At 45.4% G+C, this 22,211-nt stretch overlaps 1 protein-coding gene across 2 annotated transcripts; it reads left to right on the forward strand.

The window, feature by feature from the left end:
* The first annotated feature begins 443 nt into the window (after nucleotides 1-443).
* aldh1l2 (aldehyde dehydrogenase 1 family, member L2) lies at nucleotides 444-20,669 on the forward strand. Of its 2 annotated transcripts, XM_034526359.1 has the most exons (23): nucleotides 444-708; nucleotides 2,224-2,368; nucleotides 3,546-3,780; nucleotides 7,377-7,542; nucleotides 7,724-7,825; nucleotides 9,078-9,167; nucleotides 10,267-10,401; nucleotides 10,550-10,675; nucleotides 10,798-10,889; nucleotides 11,715-11,862; nucleotides 11,965-12,084; nucleotides 12,190-12,317; nucleotides 12,631-12,781; nucleotides 12,875-12,945; nucleotides 13,051-13,156; nucleotides 13,260-13,347; nucleotides 14,274-14,367; nucleotides 14,451-14,550; nucleotides 14,964-15,062; nucleotides 15,489-15,654; nucleotides 17,490-17,595; nucleotides 17,686-17,885; nucleotides 18,270-20,669. In XM_034526359.1, the coding sequence occupies exons 1-23, from the start codon at nucleotides 661-663 to the stop codon at nucleotides 18,323-18,325; spliced, it is 2,772 nt and encodes a 923-aa protein (XP_034382250.1). In that variant the 5' UTR covers nucleotides 444-660; the 3' UTR covers nucleotides 18,326-20,669. The 2 variants fall into 2 exon arrangements, with proteins under 2 accessions (XP_034382250.1, XP_034382251.1); XM_034526360.1 differs by lacking the exons at nucleotides 17,490-17,595; nucleotides 17,686-17,885; nucleotides 18,270-20,669 and having other exon boundaries at nucleotides 14,964-15,169; nucleotides 15,489-15,601.
* Nucleotides 20,670-22,211: the final 1,542 nt, after the last annotated feature.

Consider the following 22,211-nt stretch of genomic DNA (forward strand, 5'->3'; position numbering starts at 1 on the left):
CATTGAGTATTGCTGAAGAACACACTGACCACAACTAATGTGGTGCTGGGTAATATTTCCGGCCCCCTACTGTGTTGACTTCTTGACTTCATGAAATCCCAACTGTGTGTCCTTCCTGCAGGTCTGAATGTAAAGTAGCTACTATATGATGTTGTTTATATATTAATAATGTAATAATTTAGTGTTATACATTTTTCAAGTTAAACACGTCTTTCTAAAACGTCAAGCCTATAAATAAATGATTTAGCTACATATTAATGTAATGTGGCTGATTAATAAAAATGATGTAGCCAACAATACAAACCTATATATCATAACATAACCCAATCAAACCACCGCCATGAGGATTTGAAGAATTCCCACGCGTGACCGCGCGGTCGTAGCGCTAGTCAACGGGCATGCATCGCGTGACCGCGCACGCACGGCACCATGCAGCACGTACTGGACGTGTCCGCCGCTGCTGTCGAGTATAAGCTGTCTGTCGCGGACCGTGCCACTGCCACTCAGTCACACACATAGAGTCAGGTGTGTGCGTGGGTGTGTGTGTGTCCAGCAGCTGGTCGGACAAATCCTGCAGCATTTGGGATTAATTTTTTTATAATTTGTTTTTTTTTAAAAATATATATATATATAAATATATATATATAAAACACCGCCATTATGTTGTGGACGGCGAGTCAAGTCTTAAGGAAATTCTCCACCTCGTCCGTGAGTAACGTTCATTTTGCTGCACCAGAGAATGAATGGAAAGCCCGACCGGTTCATAGTAAACGCATGCCCGGTCGGCGGTGATGTGAGGGGGACTGCACCGGGGCTCGACCCTGATTACGGATCAGTGAATCACGGTCCACGTCGAGGTCTTCACCCCGCTGCCTCACGCAAACGGAGCGAATTAAATAATCTAATGCCACGTTACTTGCCGGCTCGGCCGCCTCTATCCCCTCCCCTCTCTCCGGGTGACTACTGTACACACTCTGGAGGAGTTGCATCAGCATGTGAGCTCCGCACTGTACGCCGTCAGCGGCTCGGGGGCGAGCCTGCCCCGTTCACTCGTACTGCCCCCCCCCCCCCCCCCGGCGGGGAGCTGCCTTGCTCGGATGCATCGTGGCTATAGCACGTGCTAAAATCCAACGTAACCGCTCCCTCGACACCTGACGGGACCGTTCAGATGAGCGTGGGATCGGGCCTGGGGCGGACTGCTATTTGGGGGGCGGATCGCCCCTTGCTCTTTTCACTTCATGCTGTTTACAGTCCAATAAATGAGTTGATTATTAGATTATTTAAATCGTTGTAGTAAGGATAAGAACCTAATAACTTTGGATTTTGGTCGGATACAACAAGAAATCTGAAGACGTATTTTGTCGATTAATTACAAAGGAGATCAATAATAATGTTTTTAGTGTTGCATAACATTTTTAATACATATATTATAGATACGTGGTCCTTGTAGCCAGTGATTCTGTTTACAGGAACTTAAAAGTAGTGGAGGTTTGACATGACTGGTTAAAGCTGCCCTGTTGGTTTTATATGCACTTCAACCTGAAAAAAACTGTTGCATAAAGTTGTCTATAAGGGAAAAAATAACCCTGATGATGTCATAGGGAGGCCTGATGTCAACCAATCTCTGACAGAAAGCTTGAATTACAATCTGGGGGTGGTTTTTTTTTAAAACTGGACCTGTATAGGGAGGCAAAGTTCCGCCCTTCCAGTAGACCAACATGGCACTTCATTCCGCAAAATAACGTTTTCATCTGGTTTAAATTGCTCCGTGAATTGTTAGAATTATCTTTTACATTGACAAACATCGGATGTGGAGTTCATGGCTGTTTTTCTCTATTTTATTTTGACCGTTAGGTGGGGGGGGGACTTTGGCTCTCTATTTGGGATGTCTTCTAATAACATATCATATTTATTCTTTAAAAAATATTGCAAGTTCCCCAACTTCACATTAGTGTACTTTTAAAAAAAAAATTTTTTTAAAGAGTTGTTTTGTGGGCCCCTCTGGCCCCCCTGGTGCTCAAGGCACTCCTGCAGTTGCCGGCTGTCCAGGCTGCGTCTGCATTGGGTTTTCCTTTGCCAGTTCCATGACATCCACGCCACCCAGGAGCTCAACGAGTGTTGGAAGTCCTCCACTGAGGCTCTATGTACACTGAGGAGTATTTCCAGTTCTGAGTAACCCTGGCAGACGTTGAAACTAACATGTCTGTGTTTGCTCTCTTTCAGAATTACTACCAGAATAAGCTTAAGCTCGCTATAATAGGCCAGAGCCTGTTCGGCCAGGAGGTGTACAGCAACCTGAGGAAGCAGGGCCACAAGGTGGTGGGCGTGTTCACGGTCCCCGACAAGGATGGCAAGGCCGACCCCCTGGGTGAGTTACCTCGCTTGCTGTCATTCCACCTCTCGTACCACTAAATACATCAGAGAAATTGAGGTGCTTTCTAGTGGGATTTGGCAGGAAATGATCTAAAAATACCAGGCTCTATGAATAGAAAGGGAATACACGTGGGGGTCTTCCAGCCAACAGCGGGGCTCTGTAAGTCCTGTCTGAGTCCGTCACGTCTAAAAATCATAATTGATAATTGACTATTAAATTATTAAGTTGGTGTTCGTAATGTTCTTAAAAAAAATAAAATAACAGTTTTATCATTTGAAAATGAGAAATACCAAAGACATCCAACAGAGTAAATGTTATGTATTGGTTTTGGGCAAAAATCACAAGACGGCGAAGACGGAGAATCTTGGGTGTGACGGCCCCGCAACATCCGGGGTCCTTCGTTCGTGCGTGCGTGCGTGTGCGTGTGTGTGTGTGTGTGTGTGTGTGTGTGTGTGTGTGTGTGTGTGTGTGTGTGTAAACGTCTACGATCTGGGCCGCGTATGATGCAATCTTTACAGGAAGCAGCATCCCCGTCAGCTACCGGCTTTCTCTTGAGCGCTGCCTCGCCAGTATTCTCCCATTTCTGCTTCCGAACACATTCCTCAATACTCAATAGCTCAATACTCGGTGACGATCCTAATGCACATTTAGCGTGCCATGTAGGCAGCTAGTATCTACAGTATGCTCGGAAGTTTATTCTTCAACACAAACTGTGTATAGATGCTCTCCATTACTGACATTTACAAATCTAAAGATCTGAATAAAAAAGGTTTTCATAGAACAGATGTTAGTAAGATATTAATAAAGTTCCTTTGGGGAAAATGTGCAGTATATCACCATAGCTTGATAGACCTCATTGCAATATTGTAAGCGGTTAAAATACAAGAGTTTGTTGTGATAATCTTAAATCATGCTTGATGTCATCGTCTTCCTTTGTTGGTTGCATTTAAGGACACGAGAAGAAGACGGTGTAAAACCGATCAAAAAGCGTTGCATTCAATGTTGAAAAGTGAAACTGAAAAGCTCCTTACCGCCAAATGCATTGAAGTTTGAATTTATATAACGGTTAAAATAAGCGGAAGGATGAAATGGAGCTCGACCAGTAAATCTGCTGATCCACTTAATTTCCGCCTTCTGAACGCTGTCAGTAAACTCCCCTCTTCTCCTTCAGCGGCGGCCGCCGAGAAGGACGGGACGCCGGTGTTCAAGTTCCCGCGGTGGCGGCTCAAGGGGAAGCCCATCCCGGAGGTTGTGGAAGCCTACAAGGCGGTGGGCGCCGAGCTCAACGTCATGCCCTTCTGCTCCCAGTTCATCCCCATGAACGTCATCGACGACCCCAAGCACGGCTCCATCATCTACCACCCCTCCATCCTGCCCCTGCACAGAGGAGCTTCGGCCATCAACTGGTGAGGAGGAGGAGGAGGAGATGGGGAGGGATTAGTGGGGTATATCCTCCTCAGATAAAACCTTGGTTCACATCCTCTCTCGGGTTAAAAGGGTGTCACCGCTGTGACTCAGCTCTTGACTCACTGCCCACACAGGTTCACAGCAGTGAAGGCAACCGTGCCGGCCGCGTTCCTCACAGTAACCGAGAAAACCGGACTATCAGTTAAGCAGCCATAAGACAGCAGTCGCCTTCTGATGGCGGCAGCTGGCCAGAAGAAACGTTGACGGAATGAATGGATGACATTTTAACGATTGAATCATGCACATTACTTTGGCCAGCACGCATGAGCTTGCAAGACTCCGTAAATCCGTACAAGCCAAGCCCAGAGAGCAGCTCACGCCCTAACAAACGAGTTACACACCACATCAGGTGTGGTGGCGATTAGCACAGGGTTTGAGCGGCAGTGTGGGAGTGTCACTTAAATGGCCCATTGATCATTGATCGGCGGTAACGTGGTGCACCACCGCAGCGGGACGATGCGCTCTCCAAAGGTTGATTTGGTTTCAGCTTTTTTCTGTTGGTTGGGCAGCTCTTTCTCAGCCCCTCCCACCTGCAGCAGATGAACCCCCCCAGGCTGGTAATTATATCCTTTCTCTGAATGTTTGTGTCTCTCCCTCAACACAGACACCTGTAAGCACTACTAATTGATTTAAATAGAACATCACTATCTGTGCCATGCTTAAGCAGGTACACCATTGACAATATGAAGAAGGACATGTAATTGGAAGCCAAACAATTTGCTTCCAATTACATGTCCTTCTGCATATTGTCAATGTATTGTTTTTAATTTATTTTCCATATATAATATAAAGCAGCCACCATGTACCACAAAACAGACCTATTTTCATTTGGAAGAAAAAACACTAAAATAACCATACCAAAGATTAATTCTTTATCACTGCCATACTGTGCTGGTTCATATGCTGCAATATCTCAACGAGAGATAAATGAAAACACAAAAAGTAAAAACCGAGAGGTATTGGATTAAAATGTGACTGGCTTTATAAAAGGAAAAACACAATTAAATGCCAAAATAGCCATGAAATGTTATGGGCATAAGACGGTCTACTCTAAACGGTTCAGTTTTGGGAATGTTAAAAGGGAGACTTAACGGAATGAAGAAATAACTATTTATTTTTCTCATACAAATCAAATGTATAATTTATTAAACACACGCTGAGTGGAGTACACTGTGGGGGCTAATGTTGGCTAGTTTGAGCTAACGTGTTGGCTAATTGTAACTTGTATCACTGAGTAGAGGTGTTGGCCTGAGGACTCTCCTTCTCCACTAACTCCACATCCCTTGTGGCTACAGTTGCTGCTGGTTAGCAAATGTTTGGCGAGCTAGCGTCCTCTATAATGTGTTTTGTTCTAAAAGGCTAAGGGTCCACAGGCCATGTTGCACGTCGGGGGTGAGGGTGAGGGTGGTATGCTGCTATCTGTCTGTTTAAACCGGTTCTGTTTCACTCAACTCCTAGCAAGCTGGTTTTCTTATCTCTCCCTCTCTCCGCCAGTCTGGTCTCCTTTCTCTCTCTCTCTCTCTGTCTCTCTGTCTCTCTGCCTCTCCCTCTCTCTGTCTCTCTGTCTCTCTGTCTCTCTCTCTGTCTCTCCCTCTCTCTGTCTCTCTGTCTCTCTGTCTCTCTGCCTCTAGCTCTCTCCCTCTCTCTGTCTCTGTGTCTCTGTCTCTCTCTCTCTGTCTCTCCCTCTCTCTGTCTCTCCCTCTCTCTGTCTCTCTGTCTCTCCCTCTCTCTGTCTCTCTGCCTCTAGCTCTCTCTCCCTCTCCCTCTCTCTGTCTCTCCCTCTCTCTCTGTCTCTCTGTCTCTCCCTCTCTGTCTCTCTGTCTCTCTGCCTCTAGCTCTCTCTCCCTCTCCCTCTCTCTGTCTCTCCCTCTCTCTGTCTCTCCCTCTCCTCTCTCTCTCTGTCTCTCCCTCTCTCTGTCTCTCTGTCTCTCTGTCTCTCTGCCTCTAGCTCTCTCTCCCTCTCCCTCTCCCTCTCTCTGTCTCTCCCTCTCTCTGTCTCTCTGTCTCTCCCTCTCCTCTCTCTCTCTGTCTCTCTCTCTCTCTGCCTCTCCCTCTCTCTGCCTCTCCCTCTCCCTCTCTCTGTCTCTCTCCCTCTCTCTGTCTCTCTGTCTCTCTGTCTCTCCCTGTCTCTCTCCCTCTCTGTCTCTCTCTGTCTCTCTCTGTCTCTCTGTCTCTCTGTCTCTCTGCCTCTCTGCCTCTCTCTCTGTCTCTCTCCCTCTCTCTCCCTCTCTGTCTCTCTCTGTCTCTCTGTCTCTCTGTCTCTCTGCCTCTCTGCCTCTCTCTCTGTCTCTCTCTCTCTCTCTCTCTCTGTCTCTCTGTCTCTCTGTCTCTCTCTCTCTCTCTCTCTCTCTCTGTGTCTCTCTGTCTCTCTGTCTCTCTCTGTGTGTGTTATCACTGCAGGTAAATAAATAGGTTTCGCTATCATTCAATTGTTTAAACACAAGTTTTCCATCTGTGCCTAATATACGACTGTTTGGCAGTGGTTACTTTATTTGCAGAAGAAGAAGAAGAAGAGTACTTTACGTCAGAGAGTAGTGTGAGATTTGGGGAAATGTACTTATTTTTCTTTACCAGAGTGAGAGGAGGAGATTGATACCACTAGCTTGTCTGTCCGTTATGAATGAAGCCAGGAGGCGCTGTGGCTAACGGCTAGCTTAGTTCTGTCCAAGTAAATGCAATAAATAAAGAAATGCACATGACTCATATAATTTGTCTTTTTAAATTTATGTACGAATTTGAGAAAATGAAAACTTGTTAAATGATTGTAGGTGGTTGTGTTTGTTTTGGACAGAAAGGCCCAGCCTGAAGTCTTTATGCTAAGCTAAGCTAATCATCCAATATCTTAAAATTGCTCTTCATTTAATGGACAGACAGAGTAATGTTTATCTAATCATAACGTAATGTTTGATTGAATTAGTGCAAACCACAAATGTTCACGGCGTATCGGCCGCTCATGGCTAACGGGCTCTCCTCTTTCCACCACGAGGAGTGGCTCTCCGTTGTCGTCGGCGCTTGGTTCAGTGTGTCCGTTTGGTTTAGCGATAGTTTACTGGCCATCCAAACTGGTAGAGTAAGCTGTCAGCCACAGTGAATCAATAAAATATGTCTTTCAAAAAGCGTGAATGACTGCAAAACCTTCAGGCCTAAAGAAGTACAAATAACATCAGCAGGTTCAGAAGTATGCGATGAGCCTTGGACAGACACAGACGTGCACGCACGCACATGGCCGAATACATAATCTCCTAGCGGAAATAATGAGTCTGTATTTCAGATTTCAAATAGTGAAAAGTTAATCGTGTTGTAGATATGTTTTAATCCATCCAGTTTCTAAACTTTATTCATTTCACGGAGGTGACGGGCCTGGAGCTTATCCAAGCATGAATTTGGTGAGAAACACTATTTGCAGGCTCTGGAAAAACTTAATGGAAAAGTAACTTGAGTCTCACTAATCGCAATCTAATTACAGCTATCTATAATGAGTCTAGTTAAACTTTTTTTATATTTAAGGTTGGGTTATTGTTCTGTGTGTCACTAGGACCCTGATCCACGGCGATAAGAAAGCTGGATTCACAGTGTTCTGGGCCGACGACGGACTGGACACCGGCCCAATCCTGCTGCAGAGGGAGTGTGCTGTGGAGCCCAACGACACCGTGGACGCCCTCTACAACCGCTTCCTCTTCCCAGAGGGCATCAAGGCCATGGTAAGCACCTGGAATTCAATCATTTCGGATGAACTACTCCCTTTGATCACATGGGGCGTGAAATCAAGCGTCTTTTATCAGCATACATTTATATAGAACCTTTTCAACTTGAGTAATCCGTCAACAACGTAATGAAACGACGCACACTGAGGTGTCACCCTCTCCCCGTTTCCTGGTGCAGGTGGAGTCGGTGCAGCTCATTGCTGATGGGAAGGCCCCTCGGGTTCCCCAGACAGAGGAAGGAGCGAGCTACGAGGGCATTCAGAAGAAGTCCAACTCCAAGGTGAGAGGCCTGACTTCAGACGGCAGCCCCACACGCCAGATATACGTGATTCTGATCTCAGACCTTTTGAATATTTAATATTTTAATAAATGTCATTCGTTCAGTCTGGAGCACCAACCTTTGCCGGGCAGAAGGCAGCCAGCCGCCCTACAGGAAATCAAATAACGTAGACCAAAACATCTGTGAAAAGAATGTGTTCACGACTTGATCCGCTGTCGCTGCTTTCAATGTCGGCCGGTTAAGAAGACGCTCCTGAATGTGTGCTTGGGTTTTCAAAAGCTGGTTCTGTTTTGGATGTGGCGAAGCACCAACATTCAAGACGCTAACGAGTCACTCGGCAAAGCTTTTCATCGCTCCTGTCTCTTATTTATCAGCAGTGCTCGTTTTGAGCTGGTTACTGGTGCATGAACACAGCTGATCTGGAGTCAGTCAGGGAGAACCTGCAGCAGGGTTCTGTCTGCGCTGGAAGGGGGGGCGGGGTCAGTGGTTGTGTGCTAACGCAAGTCGCTCTTTATATAATGGGTGTCATTGTTCATTATTGATTTGTTTGACATTTTTATCAGTTTCTTTGTTTAAATACTTTCACAGAATGAGTCATTTATTGAAAGAAAATGCAGTTATAGAGCACAAAAATTGGACATGGTGTGTTTTTTCATTTGTGATTTTCCAAAAAGGAGAAATCAATTTAACATATTTAAATGCACATGGAATGCATATTTAAATGAAGCGGGAATTCATTTTCCAATTCTCCCAAATTTCTTCAAATCTAGTTTCCTGAATACTGAGAAGAGGATTCTTCCTAAATGATATCTTCCATGCGTGGGGTGTCCGGATTAAGCATTTCAAGCAGCTATACTCAGTATTCTAATTTAGTATTTTGTTCTATGTGTGGGTGTTGAAGCTAGAAGCCCAAACAGTTACCAGTTAAGTCATTTTGTTCTTCCATCTTGACGGACCCCAAACACGTGGAAGTGTTGAGGGCTGGTGCTGCGCTTACACAAGTGAAAGGCCGAGGCGGAGCTGACCTCAGCTGCTGTTTGATTTTCCTCTTGGAGCAACGTCTGCTAGCAGTGAATCTAGATGTGCTATTCTTAGTGCAGAGGTTTTTTTCTTTTCTTTTCCCCACCACGATGGGACCACGTGTCACTCAGCGAGTGGCGACCAGCTGCCGGGCTTCCCTCTCATTCTCAGAAGTGTGGGTGACTCGGGAAAAGAATCCGCCCCGTCAGCATGTCTCTCTCTGTCCCCGCAGGTCAACCTGGCCCAACCGGCCAAGGCCATCCACGACTGGATCCGCGGCCATGACAAAGTCCCCGGCGCCTGGACTGTCGTCGATGGCCAGGTGCGCAAAGACACACACGCACACGCACACGCACACGCACACACACACACACACACTGTTATTGGGAGGTCAGACTAACAGAGGTTTTCAGGGCTGACGTAGATCCTGGTATTTTTGGAACAAAGCGGATATTCCGTAACTTAAACGTGTTTGTCAGGTCCTGGATCAGTTTCGATGTGCCCTTACACATGTTGTGCTTTCAAAGAAACAAACCAGGCTTTCTTTACTTTTTAAACTCTTGTCTATTTATAGCATTGAAATGTGACATCTGTGAACATTTTGTTTTGTATAATGTTTTTATTAGACTTTTTTGGCATGACAGACATGGAAGAAAATAACTCAATGAATAATGAGAGAAATGCATTTAAAAAAAGAAGAAAAGGGGAGGAGCTTCTATTCACCTACAGTCGTCGCAATCACAAGACCAAGTTGCCTCAACATTTGAGCAGTACCAATGGTTTTACTAAAAACATACCTTGGACATTGGGTCCCCTCAGACCAGACATCTCTGGGCCTTGTTCTGTGTCCATGTAGTCCAGGAGACCCACATCTTCTCAGTCTCTGGGCCTTGTTCTGTGTCCATGTAGTCCAGGAGACCCACATCTTCTCAGTCTCTGGGCCTTGTTCTGTGTCCATGTAGTCCAGGAGACCCACATCTTCTCAGTCTCTGGGCCTTGTTCTGTGTCCATGTAGTCCAGGAAACCCACATCTTCTCAGATAATAACTTGTTTGTTAGATTGAACAAATGGGACACAACGTGTGCATCAGAGAGCTTCAGAGGGGCTGGTAGACGGGTGTCGTTGCCTTCATGATGGAGCCAGGATATCTCCGGTCATCGTGCTAAGCTAAGCTAACTGGCACTAGATTTGTATTTAGTGACTCGATCTCCTCTGAACTCTTAGCGAGAAAGCAAAGCTCCCAAAATGTCAAAGTATTCCTTTAATAGGTCATCTGGAGAAACCCCCTTTTAAGAACCTCAGTCCAACATACAATGAAGAGGAGGTTGCAATAATTGGCTTTATTTTGTCTTCCTGAACCCGTAGCACCAAATGTAATCAAACATCTGATTGAAATCCTCCCCCTGTTTTTTCTCCCTAAGTCTGTGACCCTGTACGGCTCGTCCATGCTGGGGGGGTCTGCACCCGCCGGTCAGCCCCTGGAGATTGAGGGGGCGTCCCAACCCGCCCTGGTCACCAAGAACGGCCTCGTGCTGTACGGAAGCGATGGGAAAGCTGTGAGTGTCTCTGTCGTCTTGTCGCACTACAACACACATGTTTGTGCTCATGCCTCCGTTGGCTGTGGATCGGATGCTCTCCAGACAGTCTGTGTGTGTGTGTGTGTGTGTGTGTGTGTGTGAGATCCATTCTGTGTTTGGTCCCCAGCTCCTGGTGAAGAACCTGCAGTTCGAAGACGGGAAGATGATCCCTGCCTCTAAATACTTCTCCTCTGGGGAAAGCTCCAGCGTGGAGCTGACCGATGATGAAAAGAAGATGGCGGAGGAGATCAGGGCAAGTTGGAGGCGGGCGGTCGGACTGCGTTTTAGCTGATTGTGGCCCGCTTCTCTTGAATATGCCTTTTTATTTTAATCTGACCCAAGTTGTCTGACTGAGAATGCTTTCATTCATCACAGAACATCTGGAAGGGCATCCTCAGCAATGTCCCAGCCATTGAGGACGCCACAGACTTCTTCAAGTGCGGAGCCGCCTCCATGGATGTAGTCAGGTGAGGGAGGAGGCCGGTGCAGCGATTCCCCTGTTAGGTTAGAAATGGGGCTTCAAGTCGCATCGTTTAGTCAAGTAAATGCCAAGAGGCCAGTGTGAAATTGTCTAATTATGATCTAAATTATTTTCTCTCCTGACTTAAAAAGAAAAGTCACCTGTGAAAACCAGTAAACGAAACCAAAAAAAGCTTTCTCCATGCATCTAAACACAAGGTACATCTATTGTGTGATGGAAAGCACCTCTTGTGGCCATAATAATAATTATTACAACAACACTTGGATCCCTTATGGTCACGATGGCGATGGTTTTCAGATAATGAAAACAGGGATTTATTCATTTTGTATCGTGCCTAACTTCCGGGAATCATAATCAGATTTGCAATAGTCCCAAAATGAGTCCAAATATTTTAGTTTTCGAGCCACAACAAAGGCTAAAATGTGGCCTTCAACCGACCAGGTAGGGCTTGTTCTTAGCCCAGCAGATTGCAGAATAAATCTTGTTATGTAAGCAGTTGTTTAACACCTGCCTGCTGGTTAAGAGGAGTAAGTGGTCAGGATTCAAAGGTGTCATCAAACAATACATTAAAAATAAAACTGCAACCACAAGAGCTCCTTGAGCATAGTCATAAATGAGCACATAAAACATTAGCATGATTAATGTGTGAGATCAGATGGACAGATGCACACACGGCTGAACACATTATCCCCCCCCCCCCCCCCCCCCCCCCCCCCCCACCCGGCCAGGAGATAAAAATAATAAAGTGCTGAGTTTTATACGCAAATAATAGCCCCACGAATTATTATAAACCCATTAATCCTCGTCTCAGGCTGGTGGAGGAGGTGAAGCAGAAGTGCGCCGGCGTCCAGCTGCAGAGCGAGGACGTGTACATGGCCACCACCTTCCAGGACTTCATCCAGATGTTCGTCCGTAAGCTGAGAGGGGAGGACCAGGAGGAGGAGCTGCTCATCGACTATGTGAGTCCCCCACTTATTTAGAGTCCTAAAGTGGGGTCCTTTTTTCGTGTAACTTCAAAATAGGTTGTGATTGTTGCTCTGCTGCTTTTGTCTTGTACCCAGGCAACGAAAGAAGTAAACAACATGACGGTGAAGATGCCGAACCAGTGTTTCATCAACGGAAGGTTTGAGGACGCAGAAAACGGCAAAGTCTACGACACCATCAATCCCACCGACGGATCAGTGAGTCACTGTCATACGAATCCACGCACACACGTGCACGTGCACACACGTGCACACGCACGTCCGGTTTCGTTGTCGTATGAGAACTGTTGCGTCTTTCACCAGGTGATCTGCAAGGTGTCCTACGCCTCGGTGGGGGATGTGGACCGGGCAGTGGCAGCTGCCAAAGAAGCCTTTGAAAGTGGCCCCTGGGGCCGAATGAACCCCAGAGACAGAGGGAGTCTGCTTTACAAGTGAGTGGCTCCACCTAGAGGACTGCAGTGGGAATGCACACAGCACACAGGTCTGCTCCGTATATGAGTCCCGTCTTCTGCTTTGTGTGAAATCCCAAAACCAAAAAGGGGAATTTCATTTTTTTTGTTTCATGATTGTGTCCACTAGCCATTTTATTCTCTCTACATTAAATACAAAAATGGTTACCATAAGTCATGGGCCTCTATGAGTACACTTGTGATGGTGGAGAGTGTGTGTGTCCCCCCCCCCCCCCCACCACCCCAGAAAAAAATGATTGCTCTATAAAAATGTAACCCCCCCCACCCCCCCAAGGCTGGCAGACCTGATGGAGGAACACCAGGAGGAGCTGGCCACCATCGAGTCCATGGACTCGGGAGCTGTGTACACGCTGGCCCTCAAGACCCACGTGGGCATGTCCATCCAGACCTTCCGATACTTTGCAGGCTGGTGCGACAAGATCCAGGTAGGGTTTAACACACACACACACACACACACACACACACACAGTTTTAATGGATCGTGACACCAGAGGCCCATCGTGGTTTCTCTGTTGCAGGGCAAGACGATCCCCATCAACCAGGCCAGGCCCAATCGTAACCTGACCTTCACCAGGAGAGAGCCTCTGGGGTGAAAGCTCTGGGGTTTGACCCAACGCTTCCTGCCACGTTGTCGCACACTGTGTTATTAGTTTTTTTTAAACGCTGTGTGTGTGTGTCCTTTCCCCCACCTCAGTGTGTGTGCCATCATCATCCCGTGGAACTATCCGCTCATGATGCTGGCGTGGAAGAGCGCCGCATGCCTCGCCGCGGGCAACACACTCGTTCTCAAACCCGCGCAGGTGAACTCTCATATTAGTGCTAAGATATTCACCGTGTTTGAGATGACTGTGCTGCCGACGGTCGGATGGACCCGTCTCATGCACTGTCCCCCGACATTTACAGGTCACCCCGTTGACGGCGCTGAAGTTTGCCGAGCTGACGGTGAAAGCCGGCATTCCGAAAGGAGTCGTAAACATTTTGCCGGGCTCAGGTAACGAGCACACACAGGATCCACGTGGTCCGTTTTCTGTTCTGACCACGTGTGGTTTTTGACCTTGAGGTCATGAAGTGAGACAACAGTGCAAATAGAACCGGACCGATCATATTCGGGGCCGCTTGTTAAGAGAAGTAGGGTTTAGGAGGGTCCATTGGCAGGAATGGAATAGAATATGATGTTTACTTGAGTGTCACCTGAACCTTGAAAAAAATCATTGTGTCTTTGTTAGGGAGCGGGGTCTTCTTCACGGAGTCCACCGTGTTGCTACGGTAGCCCAGAATGGACAAACCAAACCTGTCGCGTCTCACGTAGGCCTGCCGTAGTTCTCCCAGACGCTCGGCAACCTCACCGCTAGAGGCAGCCTAGCCACTTCAACACACAGGAGAACCCCTCATAACAGGAGTGATATTCGCTTCTCAATCTGGTTAATTTTGATTGTTTCAGGAGGCTCGATAAGAAAAAGCTTTTCAGCCGTAGAGCTCCATTGTTCACACGTCAGTGAGCCACACTGTTGCACTGGGGGACATCTTCCTTCATCACCATGAACACACTGGAGTTTATTTGAACTCCACCCCATATGCACCGCCCTGCTGCCTCACCAGAGCACCAAATGTGGATTAATCCGCCGCAGGAAATAGTCCAACAAATGCACTGTTTCCTCATTTGTTAAAAACTACAGGGAACAGCTGTTTTGGGAAATTAATCGCCATTTTAATAGAAATGAAACCATACGTTTGCAGGCCCTCTTTTTGAAGATTTACATCTTCAGAAGGAACCCATGGGCTTAGAGCTGAGGGCCACAGACATGGCAGGGAAGTGAGAAAGTATTGAGAGACAGACCAACACGCGGTTGGTTTTGGTCTTTTCATGGTACCCGGCAACAAAAGGAATAATCCACAGTAACCCGTTCCGTCCTCCAGGTGGAATGGTGGGACAGCGTCTGTCGGACCACCCGGACATCCGCAAGCTGGGCTTCACTGGCTCCACGCCCATCGGCAAACAGATCATGAAGAGGTATCAGCTGACCAACTCAGTGCTCGGTCCACTAAACTGTGCGGTGAGACTTCATGCTCTCCTCTTGTGACTTCCCGTTGCAGCTGTGCGCTCAGCAACCTGAAGAAGGTTTCTCTGGAGCTGGGGGGGAAGTCGCCCCTCATCATCTTCGCTGACTGCGACATGGACAAGGCTGTTCGCATGGTGAGCGGGGGGGGGGGGGCGGCTGTTGATCGTTCTGCATGTTAGAATACATCTTTTAATTTATAGAAAGTTCCCCTCAAACATGGTATTATTTATTAACATTTTGTGGTTTCAGGTTCTCAAAATATGAGGATTTGCTGATTTATACAATTTTAAGTTGGATATATTTGGCTTCAGGAGTGTTTTTCCAACAAAACAACACATTTGACCTTCAGGGAAATTCTGATCATGGTCATTTTTCACTATTTCGTCAGAGGCAAATGTATTCATTGAAAGAATAGAAATAACACTGTCTATATTTTAGTGTGATTATTATAAAAGAAAGCCGAATCCTACCTTCATTGAATGCATTTCAATACTTAAAGAAGGCTCTAGTTAAAGTTGCCGTGTGTCCGCTGCTTTCTGCTCCACAGGGCATGAGCTCCGTGTATTTCAACAAGGGGGAGAACTGCATCGCTGCCGGCCGTCTGTTTGTGGAGGAGTCCGTTCATGATGACTTCATCAGCCGAGTGGTGCGAGCCAAAGCCCTCTCCTGGAGGACAGGGAGTGGTGCAGGAGCGAGTCCTAAAACACAGAAATGAGTCGGCATGTTTTGCACTTCCGGTTCCCTCATCTCGAAGTCAGTGGGTTTATATTGAATGGGTTTTTGGTTGGATGCATGAAATAAGTCATTTGCAAGCTGAAGAGATTTTAACGTTTTGTTCTACGACATAAAATATGTCTGTAAATATCCCACTCGAGAATTTTTTGCGAAGGGTTTTTGTTGAGGGAACCAGTGCGATGCCAAACATCCGTCATGCCTGCAGCCCTCTATTACAGCACATTAAGCACTTCCATATAGTTAGGGGACTGACTCCTGCACTTCCCATAATGCAAACTGATAGTGAAGAATTGAGGAACAGCATCATTAATCTCTCCACCCCTTTCCAAACTCTCAGTTGGAAGAGCTGAAGAAGATGAAGATTGGAGATCCATTGGATCGCTCCACGGACCACGGCCCGCAGAACCACAAAGCCCACCTGGACAAGCTGCTGGAGTACTGCGAAGTCGGACTGAAGGAGGGAGCGACGCTGGTGTACGGAGGGAAGCAGGTGGACAGGCCAGGTAGAATACACACCGAGACCTCAATGTCTGGAGCCAGTGGGACAGTTTACATTTGACCTGTTGAGTTGACCTGTTCTTTCATTCCTTCCGTCTTTTACATTACATTCCATTACATGTAATTTAGCTGACGCTTTCATCCAAAGCGACTTACAATAAGTGCATTAAACCATGAGTCCAAACTCAGAACAACAAGAATCGAGAAAGTACAATTTCAATAAAGTTAAACTACAAAGTGCTATCAGTAAGAGACATTTAAGTGCTACTAAAGTGCAAATACAGCACTACCTTCCCTATTCAAGGTATAGTCGAAAAAGATGTGTTTTTAGTTTGTAGAGACTTCCTGATGTCAATGGGGAGCTCGTTCCACCAATGAGGAGCCAGCACAGCAAACAGTCGTGACTTTGTTGAGTGTTTAGCTCGAAGTGAAGGAGCTACAAGCTGATTGGCAGAAGCCGAGTGAAGTGAACGAGGTGGGGTGTGAGGTTAGACCATGTCCTGGGTGTGAGGTTAGACCATGTCCTGGATGTGAGGTTAGACCATGTCCTGGGTGTGAGGTTAGACCATGTCCTGGATGTGAGGTTAGACCATGTCCTGGGTGTGAGGTTAGACCATGTCCTGGGTGTGAGGTTAGACCATGTCCTGGGTGTGAGGTTAGACCATGTCCTGGGTGTGAGGTTAGACCATGTCCTGGGTGTGAGGTTAGACCATGTCCTGGGTGTGAGGTTAGACCATGTCCTGGGTGTGAGGTTAGACCATGTCCTGGATGTGAGGTTAGACCATGTCCTGGATGTGAGGTTAGACCATGTCCTGGGTGTGAGGTTAGACCATGTCCTGGATGTGAGGTTAGACCATGTCCTGGATGTGAGGTTAGACCATGTCCTGGGTGTGAGGTTAGACCATGTCCTGGTTGTGAGGTTAGACCATGTCCTGGATGTGAGGTTAGACCATGTCCTGGTTGTGAGGTTAGACCATGTCCTGGTTGTGAGGTTAGACCATGTCCTGGATGTGAGGTTAGACCATGTCCTGGATGTAGACCAGACCCGATCTGCGCAGCACGGTACACAAGTACCAATGTTTTGAAGCGGATGCGGGCGGCCACCGGTAACCAGTGAAGGTCGCGGAGGAGCAGAGGATTGTGGGTAAATTTAGGAGGTTGAAGACCAGTCGAGCAGCTGCATTCTGGATGAGCTGCAGAGGTCGAATGGCATTAGCAGGTAGACCTGCCAGGAGGGAGTTGCACATCTTTACTTTCATTCTCCTGGTCTTTAACACATCTTTAGTGTAAGTGCAGACTAAGATCAGGGTACAACTAATAATTGGATTCACTACAAAATATATGCATTTAGTCAATTATTACCCAGAATCAGAATCAGGTTTAATTGGCCAAGTAAGTTTGCACAAACAAGGAATTTGACTTGGTAAGGTGACTCTGTGTGCTTACACAAAATATACAACACAATACAATACAGTATACAAATATACAACTTAATACAAATATACAACACAATACAATACAATACAGTATACAATACAGTATACAAATATACCTCAGTTTTGTCCATTGTTTCTTTCCTAGCGTTTGGTTTTAGCATTAATAAAACAAGCTAGCACAAAATTAGCAATGTCAAATTTTGAACAATTATTTATATTTTAATAATCAGTCTTATTTTGTGATCTTAGCTCCAGGCTAAGATCTTGTAAACTACAAAGGTGAATTGCTAACTATTCTAGGAATGTGTTTTTTTTTCACAAATTAAATACGCCATATAACTCTTTCGGTCCATTAACATTATTGTTAGTGTTAGCTAATCCTGGATATGGTCATTTTCCTTCAGGTTATTTCATGGAGCCCACGGTGTTCACTAATGTAGAAGACCACATGTTCCTCGCCAAAGAGGAGTCCTTCGGCCCCGTCATGGTGGTGTCCAAATTCAAAGATGGGTGAGTCATCAAAACGGCGTGTTGCTGGAGTCGCCGCCGTGCCATTCGAGTCGCTAACCGCTGTTCTCTGTCACGTCCTGCGTACCACAGCGACGTGGACGGCGTGCTGCGGAGGGCCAACGACACCGAGTACGGCCTGGCCTCGGGCGTGTTCACCCGCGACATCAACAAGGCCATGTACGTGAGCGAGCGGCTCGACGCCGGAACGGTGTTCGTCAACACCTACAATAAGACCGACGTGGCGTCACCTTTTGGGGGCTTCAAACAGTCCGGCTTCGGCAAAGACCTCGGTGAGTAGAGACACGGGTGGCATGGCATGGATGGATCCTTTGGCACAAGATTAGAAAGTCGCCTTATTTTCTTTGTTTTATTCTTACTTTAGTGGAACATTTGTGTTGTTTCTATGTTGACTGCAATTTGGTGTGAACTTAATCAAAGAGAGGAATGGATTTAATCACAGCTTAGACCAGTGGAGATAAAAGGGCTTGTGAAAGAAAACATTTCTGGTACTATAAAATCTGCTCATTATTTCTGGATTCTTGAAATACAGGATACTTGAACCTCTTTCGGGCTTCTTAAAAATCAATCAAAGCAAATCTGAATGTCTGAAAAAAAATGGTTGAAGTGTTCACAACTCAATCCAGTGATCTTTGTTTCCACTGTGCGGCCCACAGGAGAGGATGCTCTCATGGAATACCTCAAGACCAAAGCCGTGACTGTGGAGTACTGAGGCACAGACCCTGCCAACGAACTCTGACCCACATCTGAACAGGAAGGGACTCGTCTGTCGGCTCCAGTCAGACATCCAGCTTCTGGACCGTGTGTGTGTGTGTGTGTGTGTGTGTGTGTGTGTGTGTGTGCGTGCGTGCGTCTGTGTGCTGTATGAATGAGAGCCACAGTTTGGATCACGTGCCTGTTTTTTTTATTGGCTTTCCGTGTAAAAAAAAAAAAAAAAAAAAAGATATAATAATAATAATAAGAATAATAATCACATCATGGACAACGGACACATGTGGTTTACACCGGTCTGTGTATCCTACACATGGACCCCTGAGTTGGACGCCTGGTTCTGACCATTGTCCAGGTTTCGGTTCCATAAGAGTGTTTTACGTTAAAACGCCATTTTTCAACCTGAATCCTGTTTTCCCGTTGTCATCAATAATGCTGATCCGTTTTGTTAACAATTAGAAAATCATCTGAAATTAGGCCTTTCTCATTCACTGCCTTCATCATTCCTTTCACGTCTTTTTCTTCTTCAACAGCATTTGTTCTGTTCGTACCAGAAAATCATTCATCATTGACATGATGGAAAAACAGGATTCGGGTCAAAAAGTGTCAAAGAGTTAATCCACATAAAAGCACTTTGTGGAAATAATCTTAACTCGAGGTGCATTTACCAGATTGTTTTTACTTGAAGGTTTTCAACCGGGAGACGAGTGTTTGATACCACATTGCGGTTTTTTGGTTGTGATTTTGTTGTCTAAATCTAACTCTAGGTAGTCATTTTAAGCCCAGCCATGATGTTCCAAAACCTAACTAAGTGGTTTTGTTGCCTAAACCTTACTTTTGTTTTTAAACGAAATGTCGTACCGAAAAGGTCAAAGTTGTTCCGAGTGACATGACAATAGGACACATTTGTGTCCCCATACACAAAACCAATAGATTGCATTTTGTGACTATTTAGCAGTGAGACCGTGTTGACAGTTTTCATCAACGGATCATTGGTCAATGTTCAATGCAATCAAAAGCTTGGGAAGAATCCAGTCAGTCGGCCGAGAGTCAAAGAGCGTCTTAAAGGTACAGTGTGTAGGATTTAGTGGCATCTAGTGGTGAGGTTGCAGACTGCGACTGACTGAAAACCTTCCACTCACCCCTTCCTTTCTGAGTGTCAGAACTACGGTGGCCCTCAGCTACATTCTGGGCTTCTGTAGAAACATGGAGGCGCAACATGGCGGACTGTGAAGAGGACCCGCTCCCTATGTAGCTATGAAGAGCTCAATCTAAGCTAACGAAACCACCATTCTTAGTTTCAGGTGATGTCACACTAATGAAAAACATAGATATGAATATTGTATTCCGTTTCTGCTAATAGATCCCCTTTAAGGCTACACCTCGACGTCACTGCATCAAGGTGAGAAGTTCAACCTCTGGACAGCAACAACAAAGTTAGCAAGGGGTTTCAATAGGCAATTATTTTTAAGGTAAAGAATGAACTTTCACACATTAAAAACAAACTGATGGCAAGGACAAAAGGGATTGTTGACACTTTTATTCTTTATTGATTAAAGTCTTAATGAGGACAGCCTCCTTGTTAGGTAGATTTTACCTATGTATACAAATCATCATTTAGGGGCTTGAAACTTGGTGGTCTCAGGCCTGTTTCAGATGCTGTTAGGAATGGCTTTCCTTTATTTGAAGTCTGAACTTTGGGTCAGTAATATTTTTCATCAGTGTGCCACAACATTTTTTTTTTTCTCCCCTATCAAACTCAAGATATTTAAATCATGTCTGCTCCCACTTCACTTTAGACATTCAGTCTCTTCCCTTTGGTAAATTTGACTTTTTTTTGTAAATATTTATTTTTAATGGAGGGCAAATGATTTGATATATTTTTGTCAGACAGAGGAAGACTTAAAATTCGTTAAAGGGATCATGTACAAGCGAGCATATGACATGGCTGCTTATTAAATAAATCAATAATTTAACAATATTTTGTATTTCTTCCACAAAATAAAAGTGTCCTCGCTGTGTACTTGGGTCAGAACTGCGTCCATAGTAGCGGCCTGTTATCCAGAAGCACCAGACCACAGAAAGCCCTACATCTGACCAATCAGAATTGAGTATTCAACAAAGCTGTGTAATAAGTATCACTACTGTGAAGAAGTTGTGAAATGGGTTTTCTTTCTGTCCCACATTATCAGTAGAGGCAGCAAGGGCTAAGAAGCAAGTGCTTTTTGAGTTAGTTTTTCCTCCACCTTTGTGAAAGGTGGGGTCTGTCCCCTCAATAAACAGCATGTCTTCAGCCAGTAATGTCATACAGCGCTAAATAAAGTTTGATTTGAATTTGACTGTAATGCTGCTGTGACTCCCAAAACATACAAACGTCGTGCTGCGCCCGCCATTATTTAAAGTATGTTCCTTGAAATATGTATAAAGTACGTAATATGGAACACATTCAATTCGGTGTCTTCACATGAATAAAAGCTTCCTGCAGAAGACGCTGTGCAGGCTACAGGGATGTGAACGAGTTTGTGTTTCATCACATCAGTAAACTTTATAGACAGACGCTGGGCAGCGGCTACACAGTAATGGTACTGAAATGAGTTTAGTAGCAGTAGCAGTGCTAGTTACGCTGCTACATCTATGTAAAGATTGCTAACCTTTGCTGACGTTAGCTAGTATCGGCCAGAGTAAAAGTATGTTTTTATTGCTTATTCGATAGCATTGTAGGACTCATGGATAATTCAAGGTATTAAAAAAGCATTTCATATTCTCAAATAAAGCCTTAAATGTATGTTAAGGATTCAAGTTTAACTGACAATGATCTTATTGTCTTTTTGAAAGGCTTAACTGAATAATCAGATGTGTATAATGTTCTGCTCGTGACAATGGACTCCGTTTGGCGTTGCTGTTGCAGGACGGGAGCCCACAGGTCGTGTTTACGTGGGTAAACTATTCCTGATGGTAAGGAGCCTCTTTCTGTTGGCCATCACCAGTCGGCCAAGGTGTTGGCCAAGCTTAAGACGATCTGTGCTACAAAGAGACGCTGAACTCGTCACTTCCAATCGTCGTGTCACTTTCTAAAGTCCCCCACCAGCAATACATTGAGGCAACACAACTTCTCATCTGCTAATCTGACAAACCCAATAAAGCTGCCAGTTAGTGGAGAGGATTAGGCCACTCCTGTGATTACTACACGTATTACAACAGGAACTAGAACGTCTTCTGCCCGGGAATTTATCAGCATGACAAATGTATTAACCCAGACCTAACTGGATTCTCAGACTGATTGAGATAAGGCATCGATAACACAGCAGCATTTTTCATTGGTCTTGATTGGTGACAGAAACGTTGGCCTACTGGCTATGCAAAACAAAACATTGCCATAATGAAAAACGCCATAATAAAACGGCACAAAGAGTAGCGTATATGTATCATGTCTTCCTGATGTCAGGCCTCGGGCTTCAGCGGAGGGAGGAGGACACCTGGGAGGGGGGAGGGGGGATGTGCAGAAAGACTGTTGGAGCTTTTCTCGTCGTTAAATCTCTGAACCATCTGTGGGGAAAGAGCTCTGCATTCATTATTCCAAGTGTCTGTTCAATAAACACTTCAAGGCATTTAAGAGTTTTCAGATCACATTTGTTTCTCCTAAGGAAATTAAAAAGGTTGATTTCCACCACAGAGCGCCGTATCAAAAAGCATAACAAAGAGTAGCATACTGTGTATATATCGGGGGGATAATAGTATATTAAATGTGAAGGTATTATCATAAAAGCCTTTGTGAAATTCAAGTACATGGTATATCATTATTTTCAAGGGCTTAAAATTCATACTGAAATCTGCATTAAATGTCATTCCAATCTGTATTAAAAAGGTGTTAAAGTCCTGGATCGAGG

This window comes from Cyclopterus lumpus, chromosome 23 (assembly GCF_009769545.1).
Source record: "Cyclopterus lumpus isolate fCycLum1 chromosome 23, fCycLum1.pri, whole genome shotgun sequence".
Classification (NCBI taxonomy): Eukaryota; Metazoa; Chordata; class Actinopteri; order Perciformes; family Cyclopteridae; genus Cyclopterus; species Cyclopterus lumpus.

What these genes read in the sequence shown, in the direction of transcription:
- aldh1l2 (XM_034526359.1), top strand. Translation starts at nt 661, where the DNA reads ATGTTGTGGACGGCGAGTCAAGTCTTAAGGAAATTCTCCACCTCGTCC. An exon ending in CAGAGGGCATCAAGGCCATG is followed by an intron (nt 7,543 to 7,723) that starts GTAAGCACCTGG and finishes TTCCTGGTGCAG; the next exon opens with GTGGAGTCGGTGCAGCTCAT. An exon ending in CGGCTTCGGCAAAGACCTCG is followed by an intron (nt 17,886 to 18,269) that starts GTGAGTAGAGAC and finishes TGCGGCCCACAG; the next exon opens with GAGAGGATGCTCTCATGGAA.